At 38.0% G+C, this 15667-nt stretch overlaps 1 protein-coding gene across 1 annotated transcript in view; it reads right to left on the bottom strand.

Moving 5' to 3' along the window:
• Positions 1 to 15667, bottom strand: part of LOC127622795 (unconventional myosin-Va-like) — a 123692-nt gene that overhangs the window by 18568 nt on the left and 89457 nt on the right. The window contains exons 26-35 of the mRNA XM_052096883.1: positions 15496 to 15589; positions 15151 to 15299; positions 14493 to 14606; positions 11867 to 12001; positions 11731 to 11787; positions 10738 to 10965; positions 7858 to 7958; positions 4066 to 4122; positions 2435 to 2515; positions 614 to 812 (exon numbers count right to left, since the gene is read on the bottom strand). Coding sequence (XP_051952843.1) covers positions 614 to 812; positions 2435 to 2515; positions 4066 to 4122; positions 7858 to 7958; positions 10738 to 10965; positions 11731 to 11787; positions 11867 to 12001; positions 14493 to 14606; positions 15151 to 15299; positions 15496 to 15589 — 1215 coding nt within the window. The remainder of the gene's footprint in view (positions 1 to 613; positions 813 to 2434; positions 2516 to 4065; positions 4123 to 7857; positions 7959 to 10737; positions 10966 to 11730; positions 11788 to 11866; positions 12002 to 14492; positions 14607 to 15150; positions 15300 to 15495; positions 15590 to 15667) is intronic.

The raw sequence follows: 15667 nt of genomic DNA, 5'->3' as shown, positions 1-15667 counted from the left end.
TACAGTACAATACTGACACCCAGTTCACACTCTGGGAATTTATTTATTAACAAAAGACTTCACAGTAGAAAATCTGAACTGAAATGTATTATTTTCATTGTGCTTTTTTGTCATTTCTGGAGCTGGCAGCCCAAGACCCCATTTACTTTCATTATATGGAACAGAACACCCTGGACATTCTTCTAAATCTTTTCATATTTGGTTCCTTTAAAAAACTGAGAAAGACAGTTGGGGTACTATCACATTTAGTCTTCATGGATAAAGCAATCCCATTATGAACTGCGATGATCTCCATGAAAAATGTTGCTCTAAGATGGCAAATATAGTTTATATATCTTTATTTGGAATGTTGTTACTGATGTAGGCCTATAGACTCATTTAAATGCCTGTGATTAGTTGCAATGCTCAACAACTGCATATAAAAAATAAAACAAAACATAAATAGAAAATTTTGATTCAACGGGAGAATGTGTTAAATAGATCTGTAGCTTACGTCTCCTAGATCCAATTGAAAAACAAGAGTAACTCTACCAAATACGAATCAAACTGAACTTTCAGTTTCAGGCTAACTTAGCTGTCTGTGTAGGGAGATATTGAGAGATTGTGTACTGACCAGGTTCTCGTTGGTGAGGCGAGTAATCTCATGTTGCAAGCTGGCCTCGATTCTGGCCTCTGGAGGAAGCTGCAGGTTCTGCGCCAACAGCTGCTGCTGACGATTATTGTCCTCTTTAACGCTCTGAAGCTCTCCACGCAAAACCTCCACCTCATTCTCATGAGAGCGCCGCTGAGCCTGCAGCTGAGACTCCAACAACCTTTAGACCAGACAGAGAGAGAGAGAGAGAGAGAGAGAGAGAGAGAGAGAGAGAGAGAGATTGCATTTGAACTGAGCAAATCAACAGAAATACAGCGCCAGTGTCTTTGTTAGCATTAGATTCTGTTTATTACAGGACCCCTTAAAAGACAGAAAGGAAATGTGTTTTCTGAAAAGTTTTGTGTTCTGTTATTCATTATTTTGGTTTTCCTTCCTTCAGTAATATGATCCATCCCTTATGAACATTTACCTGGTTTTATTACAGTTACCATCATTTAACCATGATTTTTGCAGTAAAACCCATAGTAATAATTTAAACCAAAACTATCATAATAAAAATCATAATCAGAAAGTAAAAATTCAGATTTTTCTCTTTTTTTGGGGGGCAAAATGATTATGATCTTTATTATTTCCATAGGTTTGGTCTCCTATGGTTTCGCTACAAATAAAGTTATTGATAGGGTACCCCAAAAATAAATTCCCTTCCTGTTCTCTAAGAAGGGGACTCCATCATTTTGAGTCCAAAGCTTTAAAGGAATAGTTAAAAAAGAACATTTCTGTCATTATTGTATCCGCTCATATTTTTACAAAACCATATGCTGTCATTTTTATTTTCTGTGGATCAAAAAAGGAGAATTTTTCAAATAATTTTTGTTCCCATCCTCCTCCATACAATGACGGTTCATAATGTCTATGTCTGTCAAGCACCAAACAGGACAAAAACACATAATAAGTGTCATAATATGAATCCATATAATTTGTGTCGAATAATCCAAGTCATCTGATACAGAATAAAAGTCCTCATTCACTGATAATCTTCACCTCTTCCAAAGCTCTGAAATCTTATTCATGTCCACATTCAGATTCAGTAACAGTGCAAATGTTTCACGCCAGGTTTAACATCACAGACACCACATGGCACTGGTTCTGATGTGTGTTGAATCTGACCGTGAAGCGCCAGTTTAAATATGCAGATTGACGAATGAGATTTCAGAGCTTTGGTGGAGGGGAAGATTTACAGCGAATAACAACTTATTTTGACCTGGAATACAGTAAGTCATCTGGACTACTTGTCCAATACTTACAGTATATAGTGCTTTTTTTTCTTTTTGGAAGTTGATGCCCAATGATCCCTATTTGATTTCATTGTATTCAAAACTTCTCCTCTGTTTTTGTTTTCCATGGAAAAATGAAAGTCACACTGGTTTAGAATGACATGAGGGTGAGTAAAAAAAGACAGAAGTTTCATTATTGGGTGAACTATCCCTTATTAATAGGGTTGAGAAACTTGCCCATGATTTTTGTTACTGTTATTCACCTTTCATTATGCCCTCCCTATGGCAGCCGTACGTCCATGCAGTTTTAAAATAAGCCTTTTGCAATTAAATCATTTTTGATACCATGAAGTACTAAAGTTCATAAGTTTAGGAGAACATTCTGCAGGCAGTAGTGTTTGGGGAAATAGAAACAGCACAATGTTAGATGATCACATCTGTAAAAGCTGAGGAACAAAAGTCAGAAGAAAACTGAATGCTCACACTCTCACATTTCTACATGCTCTCTCTCTCTCTCTCTCTCTCTCTCTCTCTCTCTCTCTCTCTCTCGCTCTCTCTGCTCTTTAACCTGTTAGTTTCCTTTAACCCTTCATAAACCAGCCACAGTTCCCCATCCTCATTCAGCTTATGGTAGTCAGGGAAAGGGGATCTGATGGGGTGGAACAAAGAAAGAAAGAAAGAAAAAATGAACAAAAACAAAACAAAATACAAATTAGAAACTTTGATGCGAGTGGAAGACCGCGATGAGATTTACACATTTTCGAAAGAAATAGTTCACCCAAAAATGAATGTTCTGTCATCATTCACTAACCCTCATGTCATTTTCAGTGGAAAACAAAAGGAGAAATTTCAAAGAACGTCTTGGTCTCTTTTTCCCATATTTGTTTTTTTTTTATTACATACAATAGCTTTTTGGGAAGAACAGGCCAAAATACCAAGTCGTCATTCATTGAAAATCTCCACTTCTGCTCTCAAACTTTATTTTCGTTCACATATATTCCAATGTAATGCATAAAGATGCATCATACCAGTTTTGACCTTGGTTTTTGCATTTCACATGACAAATTTGAATATGTGGAAACATACGTGATATCTGAGAGTTGCAGCGCAAGAGGAAGATTTTCAGTGAATAAAAACGTAACTTTGGGTCTGTTCCTCAAACAAAACCGTACTAGAGCTTCAGATTACTTTGAATATACAGTAGTGCATTAGTCATATGGACTAAATACATTTTATAATGCTTTTTGTGGGTCATTTTGGAGCTTGAATCCCAATCCACATTCATTGACATTTCATGAAAAAGAGCATCCAGGACATTCTTTAAACTTTCTCATTTTGTGATCCACGGAATAAAGAAAGTCATACAGGTTTGTAACGACATGGAGTTGAGTAAATGATGGCATAATTGTTATTTTTGGGTGTACTATTCCTTAAAGGATCTCTGGTTTGGGTGATTCTTAATAAGTATTATGTTAATAATAAGTTGACAGACAAGTAAAAACATTCAATCACCAATAAATAATGAAATAAAAAAATACTTGAAGATGAAATATAATAAAATGCGAACAGAAATAATCATGGAAAGGAAATCATGACAAAGAGGACCACAAGTATAACAACATACACTTAATTAAAGGAAAAAGAGCAATTCATGTTAATTACAGTAGCTATCTGTCCATTCACTGGATTTGGGTAATAAATGGCATCTAGTGTTGTCTGCCAGAAGCCACACGTGCAAGTTCATTCATCCAATTAAAATGCATTCCATCCACCAAGAGTTCACCTTATATTGAGAAACATGACCAAGCCTCACATCACAGCCTGTTAAACCAAGAGCAAAGCCGCTGCTGACTAATTGACTGTGCTTGATCGCTTTACATGCCAGCGAGAATAAGTTGCATACTGGACCAGACTTTATGCCGATTTATATAAGTCAGGCTACACAAGACTAGGCTTGGCTCGACTCTTTCTCAGTGACCTGCAGTATTAAAAATGTCAGTGTGAAAAAAAGATGGCAGCTGATCCCGTCGTATTACTCCTCCTTCAGGTCAAAGGTCATGCCTGTTAATGATCTACAGTATCAAAGCATTCTGCACATCATCTATATTTTGGGTAGTGTAATGAAGCTGATTTGATGCTCTACTCTGAGCTGCGCACACATGCAGTGCGAGCCGCCCGTCATGCCTGTCCATCTGTTACCTCAGCCTGCTCATGAGCTCGTTCATTTCAGTCGGCCTGTGAGTAAACCTGGGTGATCTGTGCAGGACAGAGATGAGCATCAGCACAGACAGACAGACAGACAGACAGACAGACAGGTAGGCAGATATTCAGACAGAGAGACCATTAGACAGGCAGACAGACAGACAGATAGATAGATTACATACAGATAGACAGATAGATAGAGCTCAGGGAAAGATTAATGACCGGGCCAGTGGGGCCAGTGCCAAGGGGCCATTGACTACCAGGGGGCCCTTGACTGCCCAGGGATGCCCTGGGCTTTATAGTTTGGTGATCCCCCCCACTCAAATACTTTTGGGCATGAACAACGCCCTTTGAGATAATTGGCCACAGGGCTTTTGCAAATCATAATCCGTCCATGATAGAGCTGGGTGATGTGTCTTAAAAAATTATCTCTCTATATTTTTCAGCCTATTGACGATATTAAATATACAGTATATCTCGATAATTATGTATTTGCTCTAAAATGGCTCAAAAGTTGGGATTTTTTCATCAGAGGACCGATCATTTCTTCCAAGTGGATTCAATATTTTAAAGACATTAAATAAAAATCTATTTTAAAATAATTAGTTTTTAATTAAATAAAAAAAGGGAGAATGAAATTCAATCATTTTCATTGATATGCACTTTATATTTGTCTTTCATATAAAAAATAAACAACATTAGCTTAATAAAAATATTATTTAACTTAAAATGTTTTTACTTATAAATATGTGTACAAAGCTAACTCACTAACTTATATTTGAAACCCCAGCTGAACATTGCATAATACTAAATTATTACTGTGGGACATGTCAGGTTTATTATTATAATATGATGCAGAATTATCATTATTATTCTGATTATTAGACTTGTGTCATATAAAAGTGTCCTGTTCATCTTCACCTGGGGCTTTTATTTTGACTCCAAGTGCTGTTGTATTTACTTCAACTTCACAAGGAGCTTTCATTTTGACATAGCAAAGGCAATGTGTATTTGGCAGTTTACAAATGTTCCGCATTTCCTGAAACACTGTGATCTCCTACTTTCTGTTATTCTGTTTGGATTTGCACAAATGCTTGATCCTGCATTACTTTGATTTCACAATGCACGTGAACTGATCTGAGAACGCTAACACGCACATCACCGGTTTGTTCTCAAACACAGACCATGTTTATCTATCTTTATATCACAGCCTTTTGTGGATTAAAAATCAAAACTTGCCATTGTGATGTTATTTTCAATAACTGTGCAGCCCTGAAGATTGTGAAATTAGTCTACTGATGCGCTCTTTATGAAACTTAATGGCCAAATAAAGGCACATTAAAATCATTGCGATATTCACGATATTGTTCAATATTACATAGTCAGCTAAATTATCTTGATTATATTGTATATATATATGAGAGAGATAGATAGATAGATAGATAGATAGATAGATAGATAGATAGATAGATAGATAGATAGATAGATAGATAGATAGATAGATAGATAGATAGAATATTCAATATATTGCCAAGTCCTACTTGTCCAAGATAGATGACAGACACACAGACAGAAAAATAGACAGACAGAATGATGACAGACAGACAGATAGATACAGTTGAAGTCAGAAGTTTACAAATACATTTAAACACAGTTTTTCACAATTCCTGACATTTAATCGTAGAAAACATTCCCTGTCTTAGGTCAGTTAGGATCATTACTTTATTTTAAGAATGTAAAATGTCAGAATAATAGTAGAGAGAATTATTTATTTCAGCTTTTATTTCTTTCATCACATTCACAGTGGTTCAGAAGTTTACATGCACTTTGTTAGTGTCACAAACGCCCACGAAGGCGCCTCCTCGATCGGCCACAGGAGATCCGATTCACCTGAGTTCTAATTACCCACACACCAGGCTTAATTAATCCACAGCTGATCTCCATTCATCTCCCTCTGTTTAAGCTACACGATGGCTCACACTCACTGTGAAGTCTTGTTTGTTCCGTCTACACTACTGAGCGTTCTAGTTACTATACCTGTTGATTATCTGCTTTCCGACCTTGCTTCCCCTTCTGACTACGATTGATTGCTGCCTACCTACCTGAACTCTTGCCCGCCTCTACGTATTGCCATTTGCTGCCTGCCCTGACATTCTGCCTGCCTCACTACGCTCTCAGCCTGCCTACGAGTGCCCTGCTTCCCCATTGCTTGACCATTGCCTGTTCATATCTGTGAGTTCAATAAATAAACTGCTTATGGATCCCAACTTACCTGAGTCTTTGTTACAGTTAGTATTTGGTAGCATTGCCTTTAAATTGTTTAACTTGTGTCAAACATTTTGGGTATTCTTCCACAAGCTTCTCACAATAATTTGTGGAATTTTGACCCATTCCTCCAGACAGAACAGGTGTAACAGAGTCAGGTTTGTAGGCCTCCTTGCTCGCACACACTTTTTCAGTTCTGCCCACAAATTTTCTATCAGATTTAGGTCAGGGCTTTGTGATGGTCACTCAAATGACTTTGTTGTCCTTAAGCCATTTTTCCACAAATTTGGAAGTATGTTTGGGGTCATTGTCCATTTGGAAGACTTATTTGCAACTGAGCTTTAATTTCCTGGCTGATGTCTTGAGATGTTGCTTCAATGTATCCACATAATTTTCCTTCCTCATGATGTCATCTATTTTGTGAAGTGCACCAGTTCCTCCTGCAGCAAAGCACCCCCACAACAAGATGCTGCTACCCCTCATGCTTCACAGTTGGGATGGTGTTCTTTGTCTTGCAAGACTCACCCTTTTTCCTCCAAACATAACAATGGTCATTATGGCCAAAAAGAGCTTTGTCCCCATGTGCACTTGCAAACTGTAGTCTGGCTTTTTTATGGTGGTTTTGGAGCAGTGGATTCTTCATTACTGAGCAGCTTTCAGGTTATTTCAATATAGGACTTGTTTTACTGTGGATATAGATACTTATCTACCGGTTTCCTCCAGCATCTTCACAAGGTTATTTGCAGTAGTTCTGGGATTGATTTGCACTTTTCACACCAAACTACATTCATCACTGAGGAGACAGAATGAGTCCCCTTCCTGAGCAGTTTGATGGCTGTGTGGTCCCATGGTGTTTATACTTGTGTACTATTGTTTGTACAGATGAATGTAGTACCTTCAGGTGTTTGGAAATTGCTGCCAAGGATGAACCAGACTTGTGGAGGTCAACAATTTTTTTCTGAGGTCTTGGCTGATTTAATTAGATTGTCCCATGATGTCAAGCAAAGAGGTACTGAGGGTTTGAAGGTAGGCCTTAAAATACATCCACAGGTACACCTCCAATTCAGTACATCTCCTATAAGAAGCTAATTGTCTAAAGGCTTGACATAATTTTCTGGAATTTTCCAAGCTGCTTAAAGGCACAGTTAACTTAAGGTATGTATACATCTGACCCACTGGAATTGTGATATAGTCAATTAAAAGTAAACAATTAAAGGAAAAATTACTCATGTCATGCACAAAGTAGATGTCCTAAAAGACTTGCCAAAACTATAGTTTGCTAATAATAAATCTGTGGTGTGGTTAAACATATAGTTTTAACGAATTCAACCTAAGTGTATGAAAACTTCTGACTTCAACTATAGATAGATGGATAGACAGATAGATTTAAGATAGAAGGACAGATGGACTGCTGGACAGATAGATAAATGACAGACAGATGGAAGGATAGAAGGACAGACAGACAAAAAGACAGATGTTTTGCGGTTCAGGTTATGATTGAGACATGTAAGACAGTAAATGTACCTGTTGGTCTCTTTGAGACTCATGTAGGCCTGTGAGATCTCCTTCGCATCAGTCAACTTCTGCACATCCTCAATGTACGGCAGAGGTTCAGTCATGGTCTCCTGCACACAGAATATCAACATCAATGTGACAGTTTTACAGCACTACACCCATCAACTAACAATTTGAACCATGAACATCTTAAGAATCAGTACGGGGCAGCGGGGAAAACTGCCCTCTTCTCAGATCTTTTCACATTCTCACATCCAAATTTGGGATTTCTTTACCTCCACCTTTTACATGAGCTTATGATGTTCACGCGAGCAGGCCAGATTCGATTTCAGTGAATTAACACTTACATGTCAGTCTGTTCTTCACACAACACTATTGAATGGTTTCAGTAGACATGAAATGTTGCGCATTAGTGATATGGAGAACCTTTCTGGTGCTTTTTGTTTTTTGGCAACCCCAACCACCACACACACACACACACACACACACTTTAATAGGGATTTAATCACCTTGAACAAAACTTGAAATTGAAAAGTGATAATTGATAATGTGATAAATGTGTTAATTTCAGGGACTTTTTGCAACATTTTCGAAATGATTAAATATTAGATCAAATGATCTCAGAATCAAGCTTTAGACATTACACACGATGAGCTCATGGAACAGGAACATTCTGTAGTGTGTAGTGACAAACCAGTGTTTAGGAAAGTACTGTGGTAGGTTTTGTTGCTATTTAGTGTTTTGGGAGAAACTCAAATCAGAGGTGCCCTTTACCCCGTTGTACTCAATCACTCAAACGTGTTCCCACACATTCTACATTCTTGCTCTACATTTGACATTGGTTTCAGGTAAGATACAGGTGAAACTCGAAAAATTAGAATATCGTGCAAAAGTTCATTAATTTCAGTAATTCAACTTATAAGGTGAAACTAATATATTATATAGACTCATTACAAGCAAAGTAAGATATTTCAAGCCTTTATTTGATATAATTTTGATGATTATGGCTTACAGCTTATGAAAACCCCAAATTCAGAATCTCAGAAAATTAGAATATTACATGAAATCAATAAAAAAAAGGATTTTAAATACAGAAATGTCGGCCCTCTGAAAAGTCTAATCATGCATATGTACTCAATACTTGGTTTGGGCCCCTTTTGCATTAATTACTGCCTCAATGCGGCGTGGCATGGATGCTATCAGCCTGTGGCACTGCTGAGGTGTTATGGAAGACCAAGATGCTTCAATAGCGGCCTTCAGCTCTTCTGCATTGTTTGGTCTCATGTCTCTCATCTTTCTCTTGGCAATGCCCCATAGATTCTCTATGGGGTTCAGGTCAAGCGAGTTTGCTGGCCAATCAAGCACAGTAATACCATGGTCATTGAACCAGGTTTTGGTACTTTTGGCAGTGTGGGCAGGTGCCAAGTCCTGCTGGAAAATGAAGTCAGCATCTCCATAAAGCTTGTCTGCTGAAGGAAGCATGAAGTGCTCTAAAATGTCCGGTAGAGCGGCTGCGTTGACTCTGGACTTAATAAAGCACAGTGGACCAACACCAGCCGATGACATGGCTCCCCAAACCAACACAGACTGTGGAAACTTCACACTGGACTTCAAGCATCTTGGATTGTGTGCCTCTCCATTCTTCCTCCAGACTCTGGGACCTTGGTTTCCAAATGAGATGCCAAATTTGCTCTCATCAGAAAAGAGGACTTTGGACCACTGAGCAACAGACTTTTTCTTTAGACCAGGTAAGACGCTTCTGACGTTGTTTGTTGTTCAGGAGCGGCTTGACAAGAGGAATATGACATTTGAAGCCTCAGTCCACTCCTTGTGAAGCTCCCCCACACATTTGAATGGCCTTTTCCTGACAATCCTCTCCAGGCTACGGTCATCCCTGCTGCTTGTGCACCTTTTTCTTCCACACTTTTCCCTTCCACTTAACTTTCTATTAATGTGCTTTGATACAGCACTTTGAGAACATCCAACTTCTTTTGCAATTACCTTTTGAGGCTTTCCCTCCTTGTGGAGGGTGTCAATGATGGTTTTCTGCACAACTGTCAGGTCAGCAGTCTTCCCCATGATTGTGAATTCAACTGAACCAGACTGAGAGACCATTTAAAGGCTCAGGAACCCTTTGCAGGTGTTTAGCTGATTAGAGTGTGACACTTTGAGCCTACAATACTGAACCTTTTCACAATATTCTAATTTTCTGAGATTCTGAATTTGGGGTTTTCATAAGCTGTAAGCCATAATCATCAAAATTATATCAAATAAAGGCTTGAAATATCTTACTTTGTATTGTAATGAGTCTATATAATATATTAGTTTCACCTTTTAAGTTGAATTACTGAAATTAATGAACTTTTGCACGATATTCTAATTTTTCGAGTTTCACCTGTAGGTTCTGATGTCTGATCAACCTACCTTCTCATCCTGATGGGAGTGAAGCAGAAGACAGAGGAAGAGATGAAGTCAGAAATGTTGAAAAGAAAGTTAGTGACAGATATTAGTGCACACAAAAAAGTCTCTTTTCTGGGTCTATGTACACAACACATTTTTTAAAAGTATTTTTTTATTAGTATTATCTTGCTTATCTTACTCATAACAATATTTGAGAACAATTTGTAAGATAATACTTATTTTCATAGAATATAATGACTTTACAAAGGGTTTTTGTGTAAAACCAGCTAAAAATCAGCTGGTTGGCTGGTCTTAACAGATCTAAGCTGGTCACCCAGCCTGACCAGCTGAAAATAACCCAAAACCCCTCTGAATCTAGCAAACCAGACCAGCCTGACCAGTTATAGCTGTTTTTGTCCCCACTAGTGTAGAAGCACACATATTCTGTAACTTGTATCTGCTGTAAGAATGACAGGCTTTGCATCTGACCTTGTGCTGCATGGCTTCTTTCTGGCTGACGAGTTGAGAGCGCAGGATGAGCACCTCCTCCTTACGCACCTCCAGCTCCTCATTGGAGGAGTTGAGCTGGTCCAACAGAACAGTGTAGGCAGGAGAACCAGGAGCGGCAGAAGTGGCCTCAGCATTTCCTCTCAGAGACTGACGCATCTCATTCAGATGATGTTTCAGCTTCTTATTCTCAGACTCCAACTCCTGACGCTGAACATAAGAGACATAATTCACAATCATTAACATGCAAAAAACACAAAAAATATATAAATTTTAAAAGGAACCGAGAAAATTTTTATATTCAAAACATACCCACAAAACATAGTATTGATATACCATCTAATCCTCCTGTCCAATAGTGGACTTTATTGTTTACATTTTCAAGCCCAGTATACTGCACATTTGGTCTCAGTGAATAGCATATTTTACAACTGTGTCCTTATTACACACAACTGAATGTCAACATAATTACAACAGGATGAACAATAATAAGGTGCAAGCTGCTCCAGGAAGTAATTACATATTTAGTTCATTTACATTCATGCCATTCATTATTTACTTGTGCAACTGCACTATGAATGTAAAAAAAAATAATAATACGTTTATTACACCTTTATTAATCCTTAATTAATATTTAATAATAATAAATGTGTGTAAACACATTTATCAGAATGTCATAGAATTCATTTACATAACTCCAAATATTAAGTATACATGTATCCCCCTCCCCAACCCCCCTGCACACACACACACACACACACACACACACACACACACACACACACACACACACACACACACACACACACAAAAAACATAATTCATGCATTTATGCTGCTATTTCATTTGCAGCACTTCACCATTACTATAACTGAAAAGGACGGAGGAGTATATAATTAACAACATCATATATCTTACTAATATGCAATGATGTATTTTTTACTTTAGGCTGAGTGTGTGTATGTGTGTATTCACCTTGAGAGATTCATACTCCAGCTCAGCACTACGAGATTTCTTATGTTCCTCGTCATCCTGATCGACAAAAAACACAACATTATCAATAGCAGCGAGACAGTGTGTGCAATGTGTGTGTGTGTGTGTGTGTGTGCACCCTAGCTCTAGCCCGCTGAAACTTCTCTTCTCTGCGGTCGAGTTCGTTCTGCAGTGATTGTTTCTCCTGCTCGAGTTCGGACACTCTCTTCTGCAGCTTCAGGAAGAGCGACATGTCCATTGACTTGGAAACATCCTGGAAAGGATGGCACAATATTTTATTTTTAGAAAACATGTTAATTTACTTTCATTGCTATGACCTTTAAAAAGGCAAAAAAATTGCAGAATAGTAATTACAGAATTGGCCTAAAAATTGAATTAAAATTCTATAAAATCAAACAAAATGGAAACACTTTATAATCACTACACAGTATAAAGTGTACAATGTAAAGCATTTGTTTACAATTAATGGTTAAAAGGACTATTTTTCCTACATTGTTCATTCATTAATAGGCTTTATACAAATGTATATTCATATTCACTTTAGCAAACCATTTATTATTTACCAGTCAATTTTCTTTCCTACCCTCACCTATGGTCATGAAGGCTGGGTCATGACCAAAAGAACTAGGTTGCGAGTACAAGTGGCCGAAATGGTTTTCCTCAGAAGGGTGGCGGGCTTCTCCCTTAGAGATAGGGTGAGGAGCTCAGTCATCCTTGAGGAGCTCGGAGTAGAGCCGCTGCTCTTTTGCGTCAAAAGGAGCCAGTTGAGGTGATTTGGGCATCTGGTAAGGATGCCCACTGGGCTCCTCCCTTGGGAGGTGTTTCAGGCACGTCCAGCTGGGAGGAGGCCTCGGGGAAGACCCAAGACTAGTTGGAGAGATTCCATCTCCACACTGGCCTGGGAACGCCTTGAGGTCAGAGCTGGTTAATGTGGCTCGGGATAGGGAAGTTTGGGGCCCCCTACTGGAGCTGCTGCCCCCGCGACCCGACTTCGGATAAGCGGTTGAAGATGGATGGATTGATGTTCATATATAAGCAGTTTAATACTGTTTTCCATCCTTAGTATGCAATCTATTAACCACACATATTTACTGTATTTCAATTGATACAAACCAGTGGTAAAGAAGTGCTTATGAGAACACAACTTAATAAGTATTAATGCTATTAATTAGTATTAATTAATTAATATTTATGCTCAATTAATGTGTTTATTACTTACTATTACAGCTATTAATGCTTAATAAAGGTCACAATAAAGCATTGACTAATTGCTAGCTTCATTGACTAAGTATTTTGCATGACCTAAGTGGGAAATATTCATGCCTTATAAAACATTAACTCTTAAAAGTTAATTACTAAGGATGGAAAAAAACATTATCAATCTGCCTATGTATGAACTTACTAAACAATAATAAATCCTTTGAAACAGTAAATATAAGTGAATAGTAACAACTTTCATGTAATATTCGGCTCATTTTTGTCAATGTGTGAACGTCTTGTAACGCAACTTAAAAAATGAGCCCTTCCCGGACTTCCTAGGTTGCCTATTAAAGCCTGTAGACTGATTTTCATGCGAAGGGAGCGGGTCGCTTATACCAGGACAATCCAAAGCATGTGACGTTTATGCGCGCTCCCGAGAGCTTTGTCTCAGACAGATACAGCTTCTCTTCTGCTATTCAAACAAACTGCAACACAAGGTAACGTTATCTTAGAGATGGAATCCAGCAAACGTACGGCTCCTACACAAACTCTGAGTAAGCTCACAAAAATAAAATTATCGTGGTCGAGCGAAAACTAGAGTGAACATCGGCAGGGCATTTGATTCCTGGAGGGACCGTCGTTCGGTTTTGGGGATCAAAACAGACCCTGAATTGCCGTTCTTCTTATTGGACAGGTAAACTTATAGCTTATAGAAACTTATAGAAATATAGTTCTATGAGGATTGATCTGTGTCATTTTAGCTACACTACGATAACACATGAATTGAATGCTAGACAATGTTCAAGATAATGCAAAAAGCTCCATTCATTAGTGTAACTTAACTTGGTTATACAGAAAATATATACAATCTATTATTATAAAACAATAGCGCATCGATATATCAAAATATTAGTTGTGATGGAATCACATCAATACTGAATTGTGTCAACATATTTATAATGTACAATCTATTTTATAAACAGATACTGTCATCATCCACCAAATTTAGCTAACAGCTACTGATAAAGTGGGCTAGCTAGCTAACACTGACATAGACTATTGTATAAATGCAGTCAATGTATCATGCAAAGAAAAGTCATTACGCATAGTCAGACCTATATCCAAACTTTGTTTTAGCCCTGTTCCAGCACTGGAGAGTCAAATATAATATACAGTCTCAAAGTTTGTAGTAAAACAATCATAACTGTGTCATTTTAATTATGCTAAATCATCTGTCAGCATGATGTCGGTCAATCACGTTCAGTCTCTTAGTTTTGGTCAACGCTCATGTCCCTATGGAGTGTGTGCGTGCAATCACAAGCAACAGGTATCTGGCTGCAGTTCACTTAACAGCCACAGGTGTCATTAACAACAAGTGTTTCTGAATCTTACATACTGCACCTTTAACTATAAACAAATGCTTTAGCAATACTGTACTTTACACCATGTAGTTATTATAGTGTTACCAACAAATTCAAGTTTGAATGGTACATTTCTGAGTAATGAGCTTGATTTAAATTATATTCCTAGTTTTTTCCTCTCACCTCCCCCACGCGGGAACCCTCCTCGGACTCTGCGAACTCAGAGTTGTAGGTCCAATCTGATCCGTTGCTGCTGTGTGTGGAGTCTCTGCGTCTGTGACCAGGTTTGGGAACATTCTAGAAGAAAGAAAGCACAAATAAAAGGCATTTTATTAACAGTAATGAGTCTGAGATGGTGTGTCTGTATACGTGTGTGTTAGGGATGACTAAGGACAGTTGATAAGTTGTTGAATGCACAACACGTCTTTCACAAACTCCTCCTGGTGTCTGGTGGACATGACCCAAAATCAATTCTATTTTTTACTATTATTTTATCTAGGGCTGTCAATCGAATTAAAAATGTATCAAATTGATCACATGCTATGCCACTTAATTAATCAAATTAATCAAAACTGTATTTGGCCCCCAAATACAGAATTTATATATATAAAATAATAAAAATAATTATGAATACAATATATATAATAAATATAGCAATTCAGATCATTCAAAACATTACATTAATGTGGCAGACGAATGAATAGACGATACAAAAAGTAGCTTTAGACGTCAATATATTGTTTGTTTTATTTCTATATCAGTGAATCACTGGCCCACCGACTAGTCAATTATGAATGAAAATATGTGGTATGTGAGGTGCTATACATGAGTGTGTACCCACCATGGTGAGAGTGATCTCCTCTTTCAAATCGTCGTATTTCTCCTCGAGTCGCAGGTGTTCGGTAAGGAGGTTCTGGTAGCGAGAACGTTCCTCGTTTAAATCGTTTTCTAACTGCTGGGTTTCCTCTTTTAGAGCTCTCTGCATTTTCTCTGCAAACACACACACAACATGTTAAATACCATTCACACACATTCAAACAGCATAATATTTAATAACACAATCATCTGGCGGCAGACTGATAATTCTGACATTGTAACAGGAAGAGTATCAAATCAGCAAAGCACAGACAAGATATAAAAAAGCTATTTATCAGGGTTTGGATTCATTTGACTGTTTCTGCTGCACCTGTCCAATGCTGGCCCTGTTCCTGGATCAGTCGGTTCAGGTCGTCTTTCTCATTCTTCAGCAAGTGGTTTTGCTCCTTCAGTTCTGAGATCATCTGTCACAAACATTACACAAACACAGTGAGTCCACTGGATGGCGTTTGCAGTCTTTAAAGGTGAAGCGCACCGTTAGT

The sequence above is a fragment of the Xyrauchen texanus genome, chromosome 29, assembly GCF_025860055.1.
Source record: "Xyrauchen texanus isolate HMW12.3.18 chromosome 29, RBS_HiC_50CHRs, whole genome shotgun sequence".
Lineage (NCBI taxonomy): Eukaryota > Metazoa > Chordata > Actinopteri > Cypriniformes > Catostomidae > Xyrauchen > Xyrauchen texanus.
Note: the sequence above shows the minus strand (reverse complement) of the source record. Positions and strands in the feature narration are given on the sequence as shown.